A 19,727-nucleotide genomic window follows, 5' to 3' on the forward strand; every position below is an offset into this window, starting at 1 on the left:
TCGTCAGTTACACGACAGTCCATCAGGAGGGCATTTTGGTGTAACGAAAACCCTTCAGAGAATTCGGGAACGATTTTATTGGATGAATAGTTCCGACGATGTGAAGGACTGGTGTAAGAAATGTACTACCTGTGCTACAAGTAACGGACCCTATCGGAAAAGAAAGGCTCCTATGAGACAGTACAATGTTGGAAGTCCGTTTGAAAGAATAGCTTTGGATATTGCCGGGCCATTTCCAGAAAGTGACAATGGGTCCAAATACATGTTGGTGGTAATGGATTACTTCACGAAGTGGGTGGAGATCTACGCAATTCCAGACCAGAAGGCTGCCACTATTGCAGATGTCTTAATCAAAGACTGCATCAGCCGAGTTGGAGTACCTCTGGAGATCCATAGTGACCAAGGAAGGAACTTTGAGAGCGATCTATTTCAAGGAATCTGTGATAAACTAGGCATGAAGAAGACAAGAACCACGGCCTATCACCCGCAATCGGATGGAATGGTGGGGCGTATGAATAGGACAGTCGACAAGTATTTGACAAAGATGGTGTCCAATCATCAACGAGACTGGGACCAGTACCTTCCGTTCTTCGCAATGGCCTATAGATCTGCTGTTAATGAATCAACTGGCCAAACACCAGCAAAAGTCGTATTTGGACGTGAGATGCGTCTACCCTGTGATCTAGAGTTTGGATGTCGACCTGGAGAAGATGTTGTTGGTGAGGATTACGTGAATGAATTACGAAAAAGAATGGACGATACATGAGTTGGTCCGTTCTAATCTTCAGATCGCTAGCGACCGAATGAAGAAACGATACGATACCCAAGCCGAGAAGGGATGTTTCAAGGAGAACGACAAAGTCTGGCTTTATAATCCAAAGAAGCGAACAGGTTGTTCTCCCAAGTTGCAGCAGTTCTGGGAAGGTCCGTACCTCATTGTCAAGAAAATTAATGACGTTATCTACCGAATAAGCAAGATTCCTAGGCGAAAGCCGATGATAGTCCACCATAACCTGTTGGCGCCGTACGAGGGAGACCACGACGTAGATGAAGAAGTGGAAGTAAACCAAGTTCGAGAGATGCCTGACCTCACGTTTGAGGAGCTCATGGGGGCCTATGGAGGTACCGGTAAAGCGAGACATGGTGTTACCAATGAAGAAAAGCGAGATCTACTCGCACTTCCCGATGACTATTCACTGGCCCATACCATCCCGGCCAGTATCAAAGACGCACGAGGGTTGGCATCTGCCTTTCGAAGGAAGTTTGATCGAGTTGCAGAACTTCAATGCCAACTGCCAGATCCTGGCAAAGCATTGAAACTCCAAGATGCATCACGTTACCTATTCTATCTGGTAACAAAAGACACTGTCCATGACCAACCTACCTACCAAGATGTAGGGGATGCCTTAATTCAATTGAGAGAGCACGTGTTGGAGTCCGACGTGCAAAAGTTAGCCATGCCAAAGTTAGAATGCCGCCAACTAGACTGGAGAGTTGTCCGCAATATGGTGGAAGAAATCTTTAAAGACACCGATATCCAGGTTTTAGTCTGTTGCAATCCGCATAGTTACTGGTGCAGAGCAAAGACCGTCCCTTGCCACTTTTATACAACTGGGAGTTGTAGAAGAGGGTCCAGTTGCAGATACCGGCATTAAGTTCGAGTTCCGCCAGGGTTCCAGGAGGAACCTTCTTTTAAGGAGGGGGCAATGTGACGTGATTTTGTCACGCGACTGTTTTCAGCTCCTTGCCTATTTATTTATTGTGAGAGGTTGTTTACATAATTTGATTTATGACCGAGACCTTTTTAACAGGTATATTAACCTCGATATTTCTTTCTAGAAAATGCTTATTTGATATTTGTGTAAATAACCCTTCGATTGTTGTTCTAGAATGGGATGGGCTCTTCCGTTATGGTCTTTCTTATTCTGGAACATTGTAATAAAATATATAAATAGGGGATTTGAAATTAATGAGGGCAGTTACTAATTTCGACGCGATATTATATTGTTACGTTTTTGTGAACGGGTTTGAAATGTATTTTTAAAGTAGATAAATAAATGTTTGCAAATGAATTAAATAAGTTAGTATGTAAGTGTAAAATAAATTAGATATATTGTTGTAAAGTTAAGTGTTAAATTGTAAGTGTTATAAATTAAACAATTTCAAGTAAGTCTTTTATTTATTTAATAATAATTAAAAGTCAATTCGCTTAATAGTTCACAAATAAATAAATCAGTACAGTAATAACCCAACAGTACTTTCAAGAGCGTTAGAAGCTTCTGAAATTTGGGCCCTAGGAGCTATCGCTTCAGATATTGTGTCAGCTAGCTCGCCAACTGCGTCCAAACTAGCTTTAGCTTGAGTAGCTAGAATAGCCTGTGTAGACGCTGGCAGTCTACCTAACCACAGAGACCTTACAATATTTTCTGATACCGTTGTGCCTGCTAAAGACTGTAAATGTCGTAAGAACTGCGAAGGCCTTCGATCGCCCAGTTCATCATGCTCAAGTAGTCTTTTAATTTTTTGTTGCTGTGATGCACTGAGTCTCTTAATTAATTCTGACTTTAATTTTGCATACCTCTCTGTGGCTGGTGGTGAAACAATGATGTCCCTAACTTCTAATATGTAGGCTGTATCTAAATTGGCAACTATATAGTTGAATTTGGTTGAGTCACTTGTTATATTTGCCAGTGTAAATTGGTTTTCTACTTGCAGGAACCATATTTCAGGATCGTTGGGCCAGAAAGGTGGGATTTTAACTGAAATCCGATCGACTGAAGCACTGGTGTTGGCAATGGTATTACCGTTCGTCATTTTCAATGTTCACTGTATATTATTAAACGGCAAAAATATATTATTAACACTAACTTTTTATAAATTTTCGCGGCGTTTTAAATACTCGCGGGGTCACCAATATTCCGGTGGGTGTGTTGCTGGAATTTAATTGAAATGAATGTAATAAATGTACACAAAACGACGGTAAATATTTTATTTATTGGAGTAACAAAAAATCTGTTTCGCTTTGGTCTCGGAAGAAAGGGTGGATGTTAGCAACGACCAGACCCGATGCGTTTGCCTGCCGAGTTGTTACTGAATAGAAAAACCACAACGATTACTGTTATCTTTCTTCCCGTTGACCAGATGACTGAACGATAAATCATTTATTAGGTCTGGTGTATACTTTCGCAGTTACAATGAAAAACACTCGGATGCATAGTGAGTTGTTGACACAAGAGTCTGATATGGTAACTAATTTATGTGGGTGAGAAAACAGATGGCGACAGGGTAAAGCCATGTTTTGTATTTGAATGTGCATTTCGAATGACTAACGTCGTTTCGATTTTGAGAAAAAATAATAAAATAAAATTAGCAGAAATAGTAATTATAGCGTAATGCTATAGTTGAAATCACCCTGAAACCAATCAAACAGTAGAAAATTCAGGATCAAGTTTACTATGAAAGTATAATATGTATACGGTGTAACACCTGCCAACTTAGGGAAGATGTCACCTGGTGATTTGTCCGCCTTCCTGGAAATGGCAGGATGGATAATGAACTGAGGACGACAACCCCCTGGGAGGATGCACAATAGGTCAATTGTGGCCTAAGTGCTGTGGGACTTGACTCACCCTCTCTACTCTACAGATACCTACAGATGTATACGGTATACCTCAAGCTTACCACTCGCGTCACGATTTTTGAATGACGCCAAATACGAATTTAGTATTTGTCGTTAAATTTCCATACCAATCGATAAGAAGTATTTACTGCAAAAAGAACATCAATTTTCGTTGGTAAGAACCGGAGGTATTGCGCCTTTTATAAAGGTGTAGTTGTGAATTAAGTTTTTGATAATAAAATCAAGAGGGAAAGAATCGCTTTACTTTTAAACCCTTTACTTTTGGCGCATCTCGAAGGCTCATTTTTACAAGAATCGTTTTTATTTTTTTTTTGTATAAACGTGATCTTTCACTCGTTTCAATTGTTTCTTTTCAAATTTTCTAATGTTTATAAATAAAGCCCCGGCGAATTTTTGAAAAAAAAAGTGGCTAACTCGGGTTTAAGGGTCGTAGGGTATTATATTTTTATATTCAGTTTGTATAAGAATACCAACATGTCGAATAAAAAAAAATTAACTTCCTACATGTTAATGCGTCTGAGTTATTTTAATTGTTTATAAGCTTAAAATAACACTACTTTTTCAAAATTATTTTACAACATTTATTATAAACTTTTTAATCAAAAATGATCTAATGTGATAAAATTAGCCTTTCTCTTTGATTTGTTATCTTCAGAATTTATATGGACCTAATACTTTACGCATAATAATGCCGTAGATAAAAGCTTTTTGGGATAAACAATTTCAATTTTGCAATAACTATTAGGTGAAACTTCTTGAAATTTTAACAGCTGAATACTTGTGATATTGTTCCTATACTCACGCGAAATTAAAGTTTTTTGTGTATTTTTAGAAAAGTTATTAATCATTTTCAAAAAAAAACGACTTTTGAAGCTATTTTCTCAATAACTAAGCAATAAATTAACAAAAATAACTTTTCAAACACTCATTTTAAAGAATTTTCTATGCTTCTTCAGTAAAATTGTATCACCTTTCCGTATAGCATAGATACCGGTCTCCACCTATAGTATTTAAAATCAAATAGCGATCTTTAATTGTTTATATATTGTTTATAAGATAAAAAGAACGTTTGATTTTTTGCATAATTTTTATATTGGATAATGTTGTAACCAAATTTACCCAAAGCAGTTCTTAGATACCTGTATCAACGGATGTCACGAAAGAGGCCATTTAAATGCTAATTTCTCTGGTCTAATACTCAAGTGTCCTAAACACCGCTGGCGAATCTAAGGTCATCGCAAATATGAGCACGTGATTTAGAATACTATGAGGAACATATCCATGTTGGCATTTATTATTTAGCGAACGTACTTTCTGAGAAATCACGAGTTGGCGATATTACCAAGCTGGCGTTATTAGCTGCACATACCCAAGTAGCACCGAACGGGTTTATTAAGTATTTTAAGGATGCTTTAAAACTGTAGAATAAAACTAAAATTAAAACCATTTGGTTTTTAAGTAAACCTTAAGGTTGCAATAAAACCGCTTTCAGCATAAAAGGGCTCACTCTGAAAGTGGTCAATAAAACCAAAAATAAAAACTTCTTAAAACTTTGTTTTCTTAAGTAACTGGTTTTAACGCTGCTGTGAAGGTGCTTTTAAAACCATGTTAAAAGACACTTTAAGTGCAGACAGTTTTATAGCAAACCTAAAAAGGTTTTTTAAATGGAGACTTTTAAAGTCAATTTACCATATTAAATGATTCTTTAAACCCATATATTCCATATAGGCCAACAAATTTTTACATGTGTTATGAGGTAGATACGTATTTATAACCATAAAATAATAAAAAGTAATTGGTTATTTCTGACTTTCAAGGTAGAAAAACATTTGCGCACCCAACTTTATTGATAATGTTAACAAAAATAGGTCTAAATAACTCACGCCCCCTAAAATTTCTGACTTTTGACTCACGCCCCCTAAAACCGTTTAGTTTTAATGCTGCTGTCAATAATGCCACTCGGTTTTAATGTGAATCTAACCTAAAATCGAGGCGTCGTAGTGCTGTGTGTGTTGTATTTTTCTTTTAAAATGGCCAGTTCGTTTATATTTTAAGTACTTGCGACTTATTTCTTCCATACTAACTGTAGGTACTTCCACTTCTGTTTCGCTCTAAAGCAAATAGCCGACCATTTTGGATATGAAAGAAGAGGGGATGACTTTAGTTTTATTGTTTCTAACAAGAAGCATAGTTTAGTCTTTACGGTAACCAAATTGATTGAGTTAAGAACGTTTGGTTTTACTATAGCCTACTATATAATTGCTTTTATGAAAGCAACTTTAAAGAAAACTAAAAAATAGTTTTAAGGCATATGTTTTACTGACATAATAGTCTTGAGATCAAGTAGTTTTAATAATAGGTTTTATTAGTCAAATTAGGAGAATCTTTAAAACTACAATAAAACTAAAAGGTAACAAACTAGTATCTAATAAAAGCAAACAGTCCGGAAGTTTTTCATAAAACTGATTAGTTTTAAAGTGAACTGAGAATAAACCATTTTAAAACTACAATAAGACTAATTATCTATTAAGATTAATTAGTCTTATTTGATACTCTTATTAGATACTTTAAAACTAGTAACAAATGCTTAACAGTTTTAAAGTTCTGGCAGTATATCTACAAGGTAACTTTAAAACCATTATCTTCTTATGTACCACATATAAAACCTTTATAAACCTTAAATAAAACTAAAATGTTTTTATTGTGCTACTTGGGTACCTTATTGCAATTTATGAATTAACATGTAATCAGTTGTTTATTTATTTTATTATTTGTCTGTCATCATAAATATAATATAATTTCAGACCAGTCAAATACACTGCTCAACATGATCAAATCTTACTAAGAGTCGGATCAGTTTTTTTAGGAACCAGCTGTACATGTATTGATGTCGGTTGCTATTAATCCGATAAAAACAAATTTTTGCTTAGATGGCATTATACGGGGGTGAATGGAAGCGTTGTTTTTTCTCCTAACTTTAAAAACTTCTGTAGAAAAATTGGAGGGCTGATTTTGTTTCATACTCTTTTTGTATTATTCTGGAGGTATCACTAAGGTTTTCTTTTTTGAATTATCCGAATATCTCGTTTCTTGTATAAGAGCTGTAATTAAAAACACTGCTTTGAAGGTTTATTTAATTCAAAATATCAAACGCACTAAAATTAATAAAACAAAACAAAACAAAATTAACAACAAAACAAAACAATTCAATAGCGGGTATGTCCACCTCTTGCAGCAACGACTGCTCGCAATCTGTTTAGCATCGAATAAAGATGTGTTTTCCTTGCCTGAGGAATAGCCCAATATTCCTCTACCAGGGCCATAACTGTACCAAATTTTCTGGAGGCCTAGGATGACGGCAAATATCTTTTTATTATTCATCCCATAAATTCTCAATAGGATTGAGATTTGGGCTGCATGCGGGCCATTGTAATCTTATTAATCCAACCTCTATTTTATGAGTCAATCAGTGTTTTTATTTACAAAAAATGGTACAGCTCTTACAAGAAAAAATATATTCGGATAATTCAAAAAACAAAATGTTGGTGATGCCTCCAGGATAATATGACAGTACTATGAAACAAAATCAGCTATTCCATTTTTCCACAGAATTTTTTAAAATTAGGAGAAAATACAACGCCTCCTTTCACCCCTGTATAATGCCGTTCAAGCATTTTTTTGTTACCGGATAATACCAAACAATATCAATATATATAGCTACAAACTGGTGCAAGAATCTTGAAAATCGGAGCACAAATAATAAAGTTATAAATTGTCAAATTTAATCAAAAGTTTTGGGTATTTCGTTAAGTTAACATTAAATAGAAATCTTCAAATATTATTTCTACGCGTATATAATAAAATATGTCTAGTGGCTGTAATGCCAGTGTACTCGGCAAAGTGATTCTAAAAAAGAACACACCTACCGCCTAAATATTTCATGTTGGTATCATGTGACGTCACGGGCTATGATGCGGATGACGTGCAGCGGTAAGTAAATTAGATGGAGTATATATTATACTTAACACATCGCTATAGAGTTCTAAAAACAACTGTTTTTATATAAAAGTAGACTAACGCCCATAGTTTCATAATCAACTTAGGCCCGGTCTTTTCACCTCCGAATAACTATTTATTGGTGTATATTTGCTGGTTCGGTTTAGGATTAGTAATGTATTTGGATTACTTCCAGACATTTATTTTTAATTAACCTTCGGATGACCAAGCGGGGGAAATTGTGACCCCAGCGTATGTTTTTCTTTAATAAATTCAAAAGTATTTTCAATTTTTAACTCATTATTTTTTTATTTTACTTTAATATCATTCTAGATATCCTCATATTTTGAAATAAAAAAAATTGCCTATACTTTACGAATAAAAAATATATTCTGAAGTTGATGTTTAGTAAAATACCGTCTATTATGTGTAATTCCAAGTAGTTTTACGCTAATCACGTCGACTTTGCAAAGTAACAAGATACTTACTCAACATACACACTACACATGACACTAATACTTATGTTGTGACTGGCTGAATGACATAAAGTCCATGCCATAAAAATAAAAAGTATAAAAAAAAATTAAAAAAAACTTAATTTTTTTGTTAATTGTCATTTTTGACATTTTTGACCTGGGATCAAAAATCCCCCCCTTGGTCATCCGTCTAATAAAAAAAGGTTGGTCATCGGAAGGTTAAAGTACAATTAAACTTACATCTTATACCATATCTGCCTAAAGTGACATTCCTCCGTCAACCCATAGGACATGACAGGAATACATAGAACACAGAACTATAACTAGACTGACTAGTTACCCTGACATCCCCTTTCCTTAATAAAGCTAAAACAGAATTTACAATTACAGATCCAACCTCTGAGGACATTTAATTTTCCTTCCATAGGAATTAACCAAATGACTTGTACCAGTTTCATAAACTAAACTGTTATCTTCAGAGCTTGTATCGGTTTAATTATTTATACTATGATCTATTTCAATTTCTACATTGTTACTGTTGCAAAATGATTTGGTAATTTACAAAAATTACAAACCTTACCAAAGGCTGGACAATTATTTATCCGATGCGACCTTTGACCACATTTATTACAATTTTGTATATTCTGACTCACCTCCTGATGCTTCTCCTTCTCACCACCTTGGTAATGATTACCTGATTTGTTGACTGCTTCCACTTCTATTACATTACTCAAGGCTCCTACTCTCATCATTTCACTTCTGGCTCTAGATGACTCTATTACCTGGCAAAGTTCGATTGCTTTCTCCAATGTAAGACCATCTTCTTGTAATAGTCTTTCTCGTATTTCATTGTTCTTAATGTCACATATAATCATTGTTACAATAAGACTATCTTGAAGCTTTTCCAATTTGCATTTACCTGCCCTTTTCTTCAACTCGGTTATGAAATTATTGGTTGGTTGTCCTGGGTCTTGTTTGTAAGTAAAGAATTTATACCTTTCATATGCAATGCAATATTTTCTTTTCCCTGGAAGTGTACTTCAAACTTTTCCAATAAACATTTTAGCTTATTTTTTCGTCCCCTGCAAACGCAAATGTGGTGTATATTTTAAAGCCTTCCTCACCTATATAATGAAGCAGCTGGGCACACTGTGTCTCTTCGCTTTTCTTATTTATTTCCGAAGCAGTAATTTTCAAATCTCGCTCTCCACGTTTTCCAGTTTTCTGCTAAATTTCCGGTAGTACACAACTGTGTAATGCCTCTATTGTCACCCATTTTCTTCTGTAATTTGTAATTTATTATAAAACCATTTGTTTCTACAAGACGTGTCTTGGAATTTTTAGGTTATGGACGATGCATCTTTTGACATTTTTTAATTGTATTTATATCTCATCCATTTCATTCAGTATAAGAATTTAATTGTACCAACTACTGAATGCGCCATGTATATTTGCTGGCTCGGTTTAGGATTTAATAATGTATTTGGATTACTTCCAGACATTTATTTTTAATTAAGTACAAAATTAAATTCTTCTTCTCTTCTTCTCTTTTTTTATGGCTTCGCTACGAGGCGATTCGCCAGCACTATTTGTTGGCGACCGTGATGTAATCTGGTTCTAAACCATATCAGGGCCGCTGACATTTGCGTGAGATGGTAGCATTTTTTCCTGACTTTTAAAAATTTGAGGTTAAGGTGTTATATACAAATAGGAAACACAAACACAGATTGTAAACAAATGGTAATAGGAACGCCACAGAGGAGAAACTGAAAGGCAAAAATATTAAACATATTAAAATAAAGTTGAGCATCATGAATTACAAATTAATTTTATTATAGTCAAGAAACTGTAAGATTGCACTGACCGACCTTTCGTTAGGGGATATTAAGATTGTATCTATTGAGATTGGTGTTTTGAATTTCATTGAAATAAAGATTGTGTATAAATCCATGTTGGGAATAACATTAATGGGGCATTCAAAGAAAATATGGTTTAAATCCTCCACTACTCCGCATTCACATGCTGGACTGTCTATTATTTTGATTTTAAAAAGATGTTGTTTAGTTAAGCAATGACCTGTTCTCATTCTTATTATTGTGGTGATGTCTTCTGTTTTTAAATGTTAGGGTTGAGAACCATGCCTTAAAGGAAAAAGAGGTTTGCATTCTCATATACTGGTAGTTTTTCCTCCGCAGCATGGCTTCCCAATTGATTTTAAATTTAGTAATAATTTTTTCCTTTATGGAGTTTAGAATATCTTGGGAGTCTAATAACATAGCCAACGGAATATTTAAGCCTGTCCCTATTTTGGCTAGTAAATCAGCTTCTACATTACCAGGAATGTCAGAATGTCCTGGAATCCATGAGATTAAAATGTCAAAACCTTTCTTATATGCTGATAAGATGAGATTTTTTGTTTTGAGGGAGATTGAGTCATCAGTGGCTGATATTTTAGGGTTTTTAATTTTAGATATAGCATTTAGAGAATCTGAGAAGATAATAGCCTTCTTGATGTCTTTAGATATTATGATTTTAATTGCTTGGTAAATTGCCACATTTTCGGCTTTTGTTATAGATAACTCACCAGGAAGCCTAGAAGAAAACTTGAAGTTAATGTTGGGAATGTTGACTCCAAAACCTATTCTCCCATTACTTTTGGAGGCGTCAGTATATACAAAGGAGAAATCCCTATTGTACTTTTGGGTGAATATTGAAAATTTTTGTTTGATTGATGATTCATTTTTCTTAAGATTACAGTTTAACGTTTGTATTGGATTGATTAATGTGTTGAAGTCCAAGTCATAACAAGGAAAGTTTGGATGTTTGTGTATTTTGTTTTGATAAGGGAAAAAATGTTCAAGGGCCATTACAAGAAGAGGTACAAGGTTTGCCTTGTGGAAAATGGGTTTATTTATGATTTTTCTACGTATGTTAAGAAGCGTCTTTATTACTGGGTGATTGTTAATTTTGATAATTTTAGATATGAATTTAGACGCTAGTATTAGACTTCTATGTTCCAGGTCAATCTGAGCAGATTCAGCTAAGATTGCTAAGCGCGGAGTGGATTTCATGCATCCCAGGCATACTCTGAGCCCTTCGAAAAATACTTTATTTAGGTTATTGCTACATTTCTGTGTAATTGGGCTGAACAGAAAGGAACCATAATCCATATGAGACCTAATCAAAGCATTAAAGACCATAATTAGAATCTTGGGGTCTGCACCCCACCAAACTCCACACAATGCTCTCAATATGTTGATATTTTTCTTTGCTTTAAGTACAATTTTGTCTATGTGAGGGTCCCATTTCAAGTTTTTATGAAAAGTGATGCCCAAGAATTTAACCTGATTTTTGAAGGGAATGTTATTGTTATTATTAAGAGTGATTATAGGGGGGTTTGTTTTGCGTTGACCTCTTGTGAACCACACAGCTTCACATTTATCAATTGAAATAGACAACCCATGAGCTTCTAGCCAGTTTTGAGTGTTTGTAATTTCTGGGATGATCTTATTTGTCATACTATGAATGTCTTTACCGCTAATATACAACACTAAATCATCTGCATACCCACATATTTTCACTTCGTTAGAGAATAAATAGAAAAGGTCATGAATGTATATGTTAAAAAGAATGGTGCTTAAGGGAGAGCCTTGAGGTAGCCCCTTAGAAGTTTGGTATGGTCCCAAGAAATTGCCGTCATCAGCTCTTGAATATAAAAGTCTATTTTGTAGGATTTTAAGGATAAGGTTGATTAAAGCCAAGGGGAGGTTTAAATTTTTAAGTTTATTATAAAGGTTGTATATTTCAACATTGTCGTAGGCTGATTTAATATCTAGAAAAATGGCTAATACCGTTTGGGAAGATTCAAATGCTTCTAAAATCGTAGAGTGTAAAAGAGCTAAATTATCATATGTCCCTCTACCTTTCCTGAAACCTGATTGATTAATTTTAAATAGTGAATTGTGTTCCATAAACCAATCCAGACGATTTTTAATTATGATTTCGAGAGTTTTAAGTACACAGGATGATAGGACTATTGGTCTGAAACTCTCAGACAAAGTAGGGTTTTTTTGAGGCTTTAAGATGTTAATTACATTAAATTTTTTCCATTCCACAGGAACAGGACCCCCACTCAAACAAAGGTTGTAAATTCTTAACAGTGTGTTTTTGGCTGCCAGTGGGAGGTTTCTTAACATCAAGTAAGATATGTCATCGATACCTGGCGCAGAATCTTTTTTATTATTTAACGCCAAATTATACTCATGGATTGAAAAGGGAGCAACTTCTTGGTTATCATATGACATATTAAAATTGGGATCAATGTTTATTGAAGACATTTTACCTAATATTTCTAATTTAATATTATCTGGCGGATTATGAACAACTTTATTATTGTGATAATTGGAAAATTTTTTAATTTTATTCCAAACGTAAGTGATATTGGATCCTCTGTTTAAGGATTCACAAAAGTTTTTAAATTTGTATTTCTTTTTTGCTTTTAAGTTCCTCCTAGTCATAGCGATGATGCGTTTTGTTTCGATGAAATTTTCTATAGAGGGGGAATTATTAAAATTGGAGATTGCTTCTTTTCGTGTTTTGATCCATAAGGAACACTCTTCGTCCCACCATGGATTCCTGGGTCTACCCTGTACCCCACAATTTTTGAAAGGGATTGCTTCATCTGCCGCTGTGTTTATGACTGTAAGGAAATCCTTATAGTCTTTGATTTCTGACAAGTTTTGCTTGTTTAATAATATGTTCTGGTAATAGGTATTCCAGTCAGCTTTTTTAGTGTTTCTTGTTTTGTATGGTTTAAGTAGGTGTCTTTCTATTCCATTAAGGTCCTCTATATTTAATTTAATGTATGTGGGAAAGTGGTTACTGTTACCGCAGTCTTGGATAACACCCCACTCAGACGACAAACACATACTGTTGCTCACAATTGCAAGATCTATTGCACTGATGTTCGTATTAGAGTCTTGAAATAACGTTGCTGAGCCATCATTTAACACTGTAAGGTCATTATCAAAGGAAAAATCAAAAATAACTTTACCACCTTTATTGCATACCCCTTTATCCCAAGCGGGATGGTGTGAGTTCAAATCCCCCATAATGATTAGATTATTTAAGGGTATACCTTCTACCATTTCGTTTAGTAAAGTGGCAGTGATTGCCATATTTGAACTAGAATATATATTTATAAGGTATAGGTTACTGATACTAATTATTATGTATTGAACTAGAGCTGAATTGAATTTTTTGATTGTCGAAAACCTTATGGATTTCTTAATGCATGTTGCCACCCCACCAAATGAATCATCCCTGTCTTGTCGGATGATGTTATAAAAGTTTAAAGAAAATCTGGCATCATGCTTAAGCCATGTTTCATTGATGAAAATGATATCTGGATCCATTTCGGATATTAGACTAATCAGGTTATCCCTATTTGCATTAACACTTCTGATATTCCATTGTATTATTTTTAGTTTTGGGTTGTGAGACATTGTGGTGTATAGGAAGTTATAAAGAGTCAAAGTCTGAGATTGAATCTTGGTCCATATAGTCCAAGTTTGTCTGGGATAATATATTTTTGAGAATATTTAAATTATCGAATGTCGCATTATTGAGAAAATGTAGACAAGCGTTTCTGGTATTATATAAAGTATCTGAGTCAGAATGTTGAATATGTTGCAATGCACTGGGATGCCAGGCTAAGTTTTGTAGAGAGTTTGATGAGGGTTTTTCTGTGTTTGTGTTATATGATGTTGAGGCTTGTTGTTGGGAGGGAGAGTATGTTGATTTTTCGGGGCGTGAATTAGGGAAAAAGAGGTTTTCTTCATGAGCTTTCTTGTCGTACCCTTTTTGAATGACTCGTCTTTTGTTGTTTGAGTTAGAGACCACCTGTTGAAATGAGCGTTTGGTAGTGGAGGATTTGAAGTTATGAGTTCTTCTTTGGGAGGGCGTGACAGAGTCGTTGATGCTAACATTATTGTTTGGGATATTATTGGACTTCCTATTCCTAAGAACTGGGAAGTCACTGGCATACATAATAAACTTATCTTTTTCTACATATGTTTTTGTGACTGCTTCGTTGGCATCATAGAAAGTCATATTTTCGTATGCCATTAATTCTTTAATGTTTTTTTGCCTCAGGAATTCGGGGCAGTTCTTATCAGTGGCTTTGTGGGGTCCCTTGCAGAAGAAGCATCTGACTTCACATGCTTCAGTATGGGCAAGTTCACCACAGTTAATGCAACGATCTTTACTCTTACAGATTGTTTTAGTGTGCCCAAACCTTAAACAATTGAAACACTGAGTAACTGGTGCTACGTAAACGTTAACTAGTTTCGGCATGCCATAAAAGTTTACTATTTTAGGCATTATTACACCTTTAAAAGTAAAGAGTACTGTGCTTGTTGGTTCGTACGTGATTACGTCATTCTTGAATACCTTCCTATTGAGTCTTCTAACATTTAGTATTTCGATGTCAGAGCCTGTACTGCAACAATCCAACAATTCTTTGTCACCAATCTCTAGATCAATTTGTCTAACTATACCCTTACAAGTAACAAAATTAAAGGGAATATAAATTTTATAACCCTTGTCTAACAAAGTTTTATTATTTAGAAATTGATTAGCTGATTCAAAATTAATAAATTCAATTGCAATTCGATTAAGGCCTTTACTATGTATTTTTCGAATATCTTTTAATTTTAAATTGAAAATATCTCTAGCAATTTTAATCCCATTAAACGAACCTACTTTCGTATCTATGTTTGTTGATTCTAAATACACAAAAAAGGGCCCATTATCTTTTTCGGAGTAGAGGTTGATAATTTTTTGTTCCTGATGGGTTTTATCGTTCTGAGATAGGCTATGGGAGTTAGAAATATCGTTATTACTATTTGAAATATCGTTATTACTATTTGATGCGGAATCTAAAATTATGTTCTCGACGGGTTTGAGGGGGGACGTACCCCCCTGTTCGTTACTCATAATACAAAAAGCCAGTCAGTGCAAGTTTTGTAATAAACAATATATAAAAAAGAAAAATAACAAAATATATCAAATTAAGCCTATAAAAAAGAAAGAAGTATTCAAATGATTAAGCTAATGCTCAACTTACCCAGACAAAAACAATTTGGGGTAGGTTAGGTACGTTAGTACTTAGGAAAGACCTCGTATTCGTAGAACGCGGAGCCAAGCGCTGTTCACACCACCAAGCACAGGTCAAGTGAAAATTAAACTTACATCTTATACCATATCTGCCTAAAGTGACATTCCTCCGTCAACCCATAGGACATGACAGGAGTACATAGAACACAGAACTATAACTAGACTGACTAGTTACCCTGACAATTGGGAAGTTTATCCGGCAGATTACATGTAAATCTGTCAAATAAACCTCCGAATAACTTTTATTCGGAGGTGAAAAGACTGGGCCTTAAAGTGAACATTAACTAAAGTTCACTTTAAAGTTGACATTTACCCATATGAATTGCATTGATAAAGGTACCAACTTAAAATTTAAAGTCCACTTTAACTGATTATGAAACCGAGCGTAAAAATCTAAAAATTAAAGGAATAATGCAGAAAACACAAAAAATCGCCGATATACTTAAGCGGTTTGTTCCAACACGACCCAGAAACCGTCCAAGAACGATCACTGTCCTGCGCAATACCATAGAACGTATTAATTCGTTCCCATGGAACCCATGGAACGTTAAGGCCGCGTCTCACCATCAAATAATTTGATCAAACACTTTGAGCAAACTCCGGAAGTACGTCAAAGTGACGTCACAATTGCAGTTTTTTTTTATTCTAAAAATCTGTGCTCTCACTATCAGTCTAGTTTGATCAAATTTTTTGTATTGAGTTGTCTAACTTGTTTGTACTTTATTTAAAATTAAAAATTTTCATTATTATCCACAATCTCAAGGCCCCGTCTCACCATCAAATAATTGACAGTTATTTGATCAAACTTGACAGTTAGCCCCGTATTCATAGTCGGTACTCAAGTATGAGTCGATGCTTAAGGTCGACCTTGAAAATATTTGTATACAAATTTGTATAAGAATTTGTTCAAGGTCGACCTTAAGCATCGACTCAGACTTGAGTACCGACTATGAATACGGGCCTTAGTGACACAAAGTGACAGTTAGTATGTATAGTTTATGTCACTAGTCAAGTTTGACTGTCAAGTTTGATCAAATAACTGTCAATTATTTGATGGTGAGACGGGGCCTTCAGGATGTGACGTCACTAACTGCCACTTTCAGTTTGCTCAAACCAGTTTGATCAAATTATTTCATGGTGGGACGCGGCCTTAATACATCTAACTCCCACGGAAATCTGGAAGCAAGCGGCCTTAAAGGCCGCGTCCCACCATCAAATAATTTGATCAAACTGGTTTGAGCAAACTAAAGTGACAGTTAGTGACGTCACATCCTGAGTGTTCATTGTGGATAATAATGAAAAATTTTAATTTTAAATAAAGTACAAACAAGTTAGACAACTCAATACAAAAAATTTGATCAAACTAGACTGATAGTATTTTTAGAATTTCAAAAAAACTGCAATTGTGACGTCACTTTGACGTACTTCCGGAGTTTGCTCAAACTGTTTGATCAAATTATTTGATGGTGAGACGCGGCCTTTAATTATCTAGTAACGAAACGATAATCTGACGGTTCTTGGTCGTGTTGGAACAAACCTTAAATTAACCTATAAAATGACAGAAGTGCCAAAATTTCATAAATGTCATTAGTGTCAAAATTTAATAACAGTTGAGTAAACTTGCCTGCGGTTGAACCAATTAGAAACAAGCATTACGGCGCGGTAAATTTGAATCACTCCTCTTGGTTAAAAAACAAACAATAGACTGATAGTGAGAACACGGATTTTTAGCATTTCATCAAACTGCAATTGTGACGTCACTTTGACGTACTTCTGGAGTTTGCTTAAACTGTTTGATCAAATTAGTTGATAGTGAGAACACGACTTAAAATAAAGCACTGAAGGTAACCGATAAAACTGAACTTTATCAGGATTACTTCGCATAGAGCTTTTCATCGATTGTCATTTGTTTCGAGCTTCTGTCATGTGTCACACAATATTAATATATCTACGTCATACGTCTTTGGTTTGTTTAATTGGTTATATCAAATAATATAGACTGTAATACATACAACTCTTGAACTCTTGACATTTCCCATTACATTTGAGGAAGCAAAAAATAGCTCCATCTAGCGGTCTTGCGATGATAACCAGAGCAATCTAACCTTACATTTATAAAATTACTTTATTATTGTTTTTGTATAAGTGTTTGAACTATTTTTATTTTAATTTAATTTAGCAAAATTAGTTCGTTATTCAAAAATTAATAAAATTAATTTGAATGTTTACGTCAAATTTTACGTTGTCAAAACGTAGTTTCACCGCAAGCTGACAGTGGCGCTAGTGGCAACGTGCCTCGCTTGCTTCCAGATTTCTGTGGGAGTTAAGGCCGCGTCCCACCATCAAATAATTTGATCAAACTGGTTTGAGCAAACTGAAAGTGACAGTTAAGGCCGCGTCTCACCATCAAATAATTTGATCAAACAGTTTGAGCAAACTTGACGTACTTGAGGAAGTACGTCAAAGTGACGTCACAATTGCAGTTTTTTGAAATTCTAAAAATCTGTGCTCTCACTATCAGTCTAGTTTGATCAAATTTTTTGTATTGAGTTGTCTAACTTGTTTGTACTTTATTTAAAATTAAAATTTTTCATTATTATCCGCAATGAACACTCAGGATGTGACGTCACTAACTGTCACTTTCAGTTTGCTCAAACCAGTTTGCTCAAATTATTTGATGGTGGGACGCGGTCTTTAGTGACGTCACATCCTGAGTGTTCATTGTGGATAATAATGAAAAATTTTAATTTTAAATAAAGTACAAACAAGTTAGACAACTCAATACAAAAAATTTGATCAAACTAGACTGATGTGAGAGCATAGATTTTTAGAATTTCAAAAAAACTTCAATTGTTACGTCACTTTGACGTACTTCCGGAGTTTGCTCAAACTGTTTTATCAAATTATTTGATGGTGAGACGCGGCCTTTGTAATAATAATACTCAGGTATTTATTAAATATTATATTTAATAAAAGGCCACGTCCCACCATGAAATAATTTGATCACACTGGTTTGAGCAAACTAAGGCCGCGTCTCACCATCAAATAATTTGATCAAACTGGTTTGAGCAAACTGAAAGTGACAGTTAGTGACGTCACATCCTGAGTGTTCATTGTGGATAATAATGAAAAATTTTAATTTTAAATAAAGTACAAACAAGTTAGACAACTCAATACAAAAAATTTGATCAAACTAGACTGATAGTGAGAGCACAGATTTTTAGAATTTCAAAAAAACTGCAATTGTGGCGTCACTTTGACGTACTTCCTCAAGTACGTCAAGTTTGCTCAAACTGTTTGATCAGATAATTTGATCAAACTTGACAGTTAGTGACAGAAAGTGACAATTAGTGACGTCACATCCTGAGTATTCATTGTGGATAATACTGAAAAATTTTAATTTTAAATAAAGTACAAACAAGTTAAGGCCGCGTCTCACCATCAAATAATTTGATCAAACAGTTTGAGCAAACTTTACGTACTTGAGGAAGTACGTCAAAGTGACGTCACAATTGCAGTTTTTTTGAAATTCTAAAAATCTGTGCTCTCACCATCAGTCTAGTTTGATCAAATTTTTTGTTTTGAGTTGTCTAACTTGTTTGTACTTTATTTAAAATTAAAATTTTTCATTATTATCCACAATGAAAACTCAGGATGTGACGTCACTAACTGTCACTTTCAGTTTGCTCAAACCAGTTTGATCAAATTATTTGATGGTGGGACGCGGTCTTTAGACAACACAATACAAAAAATTTGATCAAACTAGACTGATAGTGAGAGCACAGATTTTTAGAATTTCAAAAAAACTGCAATTGTGACGTCACTTTGACGTACTTCCGCAGTTTGCTCAAACTGTTTGATCAAATTATTTGATGGTGAGACGCGGTCTTTAGTGACGTCACATCCTGAGTGTTCATTGTGGATAATAATGAAAAATTTTAATTTTAAATAAAGTACAAACAAGTTAGACAACTCAATACAAAAAATTCGATCAAACTAGACTGATAAGGCCGCGTCTCACCATCAAATAATTTGATCAAACAGTTTGAGCAAACTCCGGAAGTACGTCAAAGTGACGTCACAATTGCAGTTTTTTTGAAATTCTAAAAATCTGTGCTCTAACTATCAGTCTAGTTTGATCAAATTTTTTGTATTGAGTTGTCTTGTTTGTACTTTATTTAAAATTAAAATTTTTCATTATTATCCACAATGAACACTCAGGATGTGACGTCACTAACTGTCACTTTCAGTTTGCTCAAACCAGTTTGATCAAATTATTTGATGGTGGGACGCGGCCTATCCGCTGTGAGGTCGTACGTAGAGGGGATATTTATAAATTCGTGAGCGCCACTAGTGACAAGTCTGTAAACGTTTACCGGAAATTTGACATAAATGTCAAAGTGATTAATTTAAAATTAAAATTAAAAACATTAATTATA

General features: G+C 34.6%; 1 protein-coding gene across 1 annotated transcript; it reads right to left on the reverse strand.

Moving 5' to 3' along the window:
* Nucleotides 1-2,232: 2,232 nt before the first annotated feature.
* Nucleotides 2,233-2,814, reverse strand: LOC126882657 (uncharacterized). Its single transcript, XM_050647630.1, has one exon. It carries the CDS (start codon nt 2,812-2,814, stop codon nt 2,233-2,235), a length of 582 nt encoding a protein of 193 aa, XP_050503587.1.
* Nucleotides 2,815-19,727: the final 16,913 nt, after the last annotated feature.

The sequence above is a fragment of the Diabrotica virgifera genome, chromosome 3 (assembly GCF_917563875.1).
Source record: "Diabrotica virgifera virgifera chromosome 3, PGI_DIABVI_V3a".
Lineage (NCBI taxonomy): Eukaryota > Metazoa > Arthropoda > Insecta > Coleoptera > Chrysomelidae > Diabrotica > Diabrotica virgifera.

Excerpts from the sequence above, each read along its gene's own strand:
- LOC126882657 (XM_050647630.1), bottom strand. The coding sequence starts at position 2,814 with ATGACGAACGGTAATACCATTGCCAACACCAGTGCTTCAGTCGATCGG.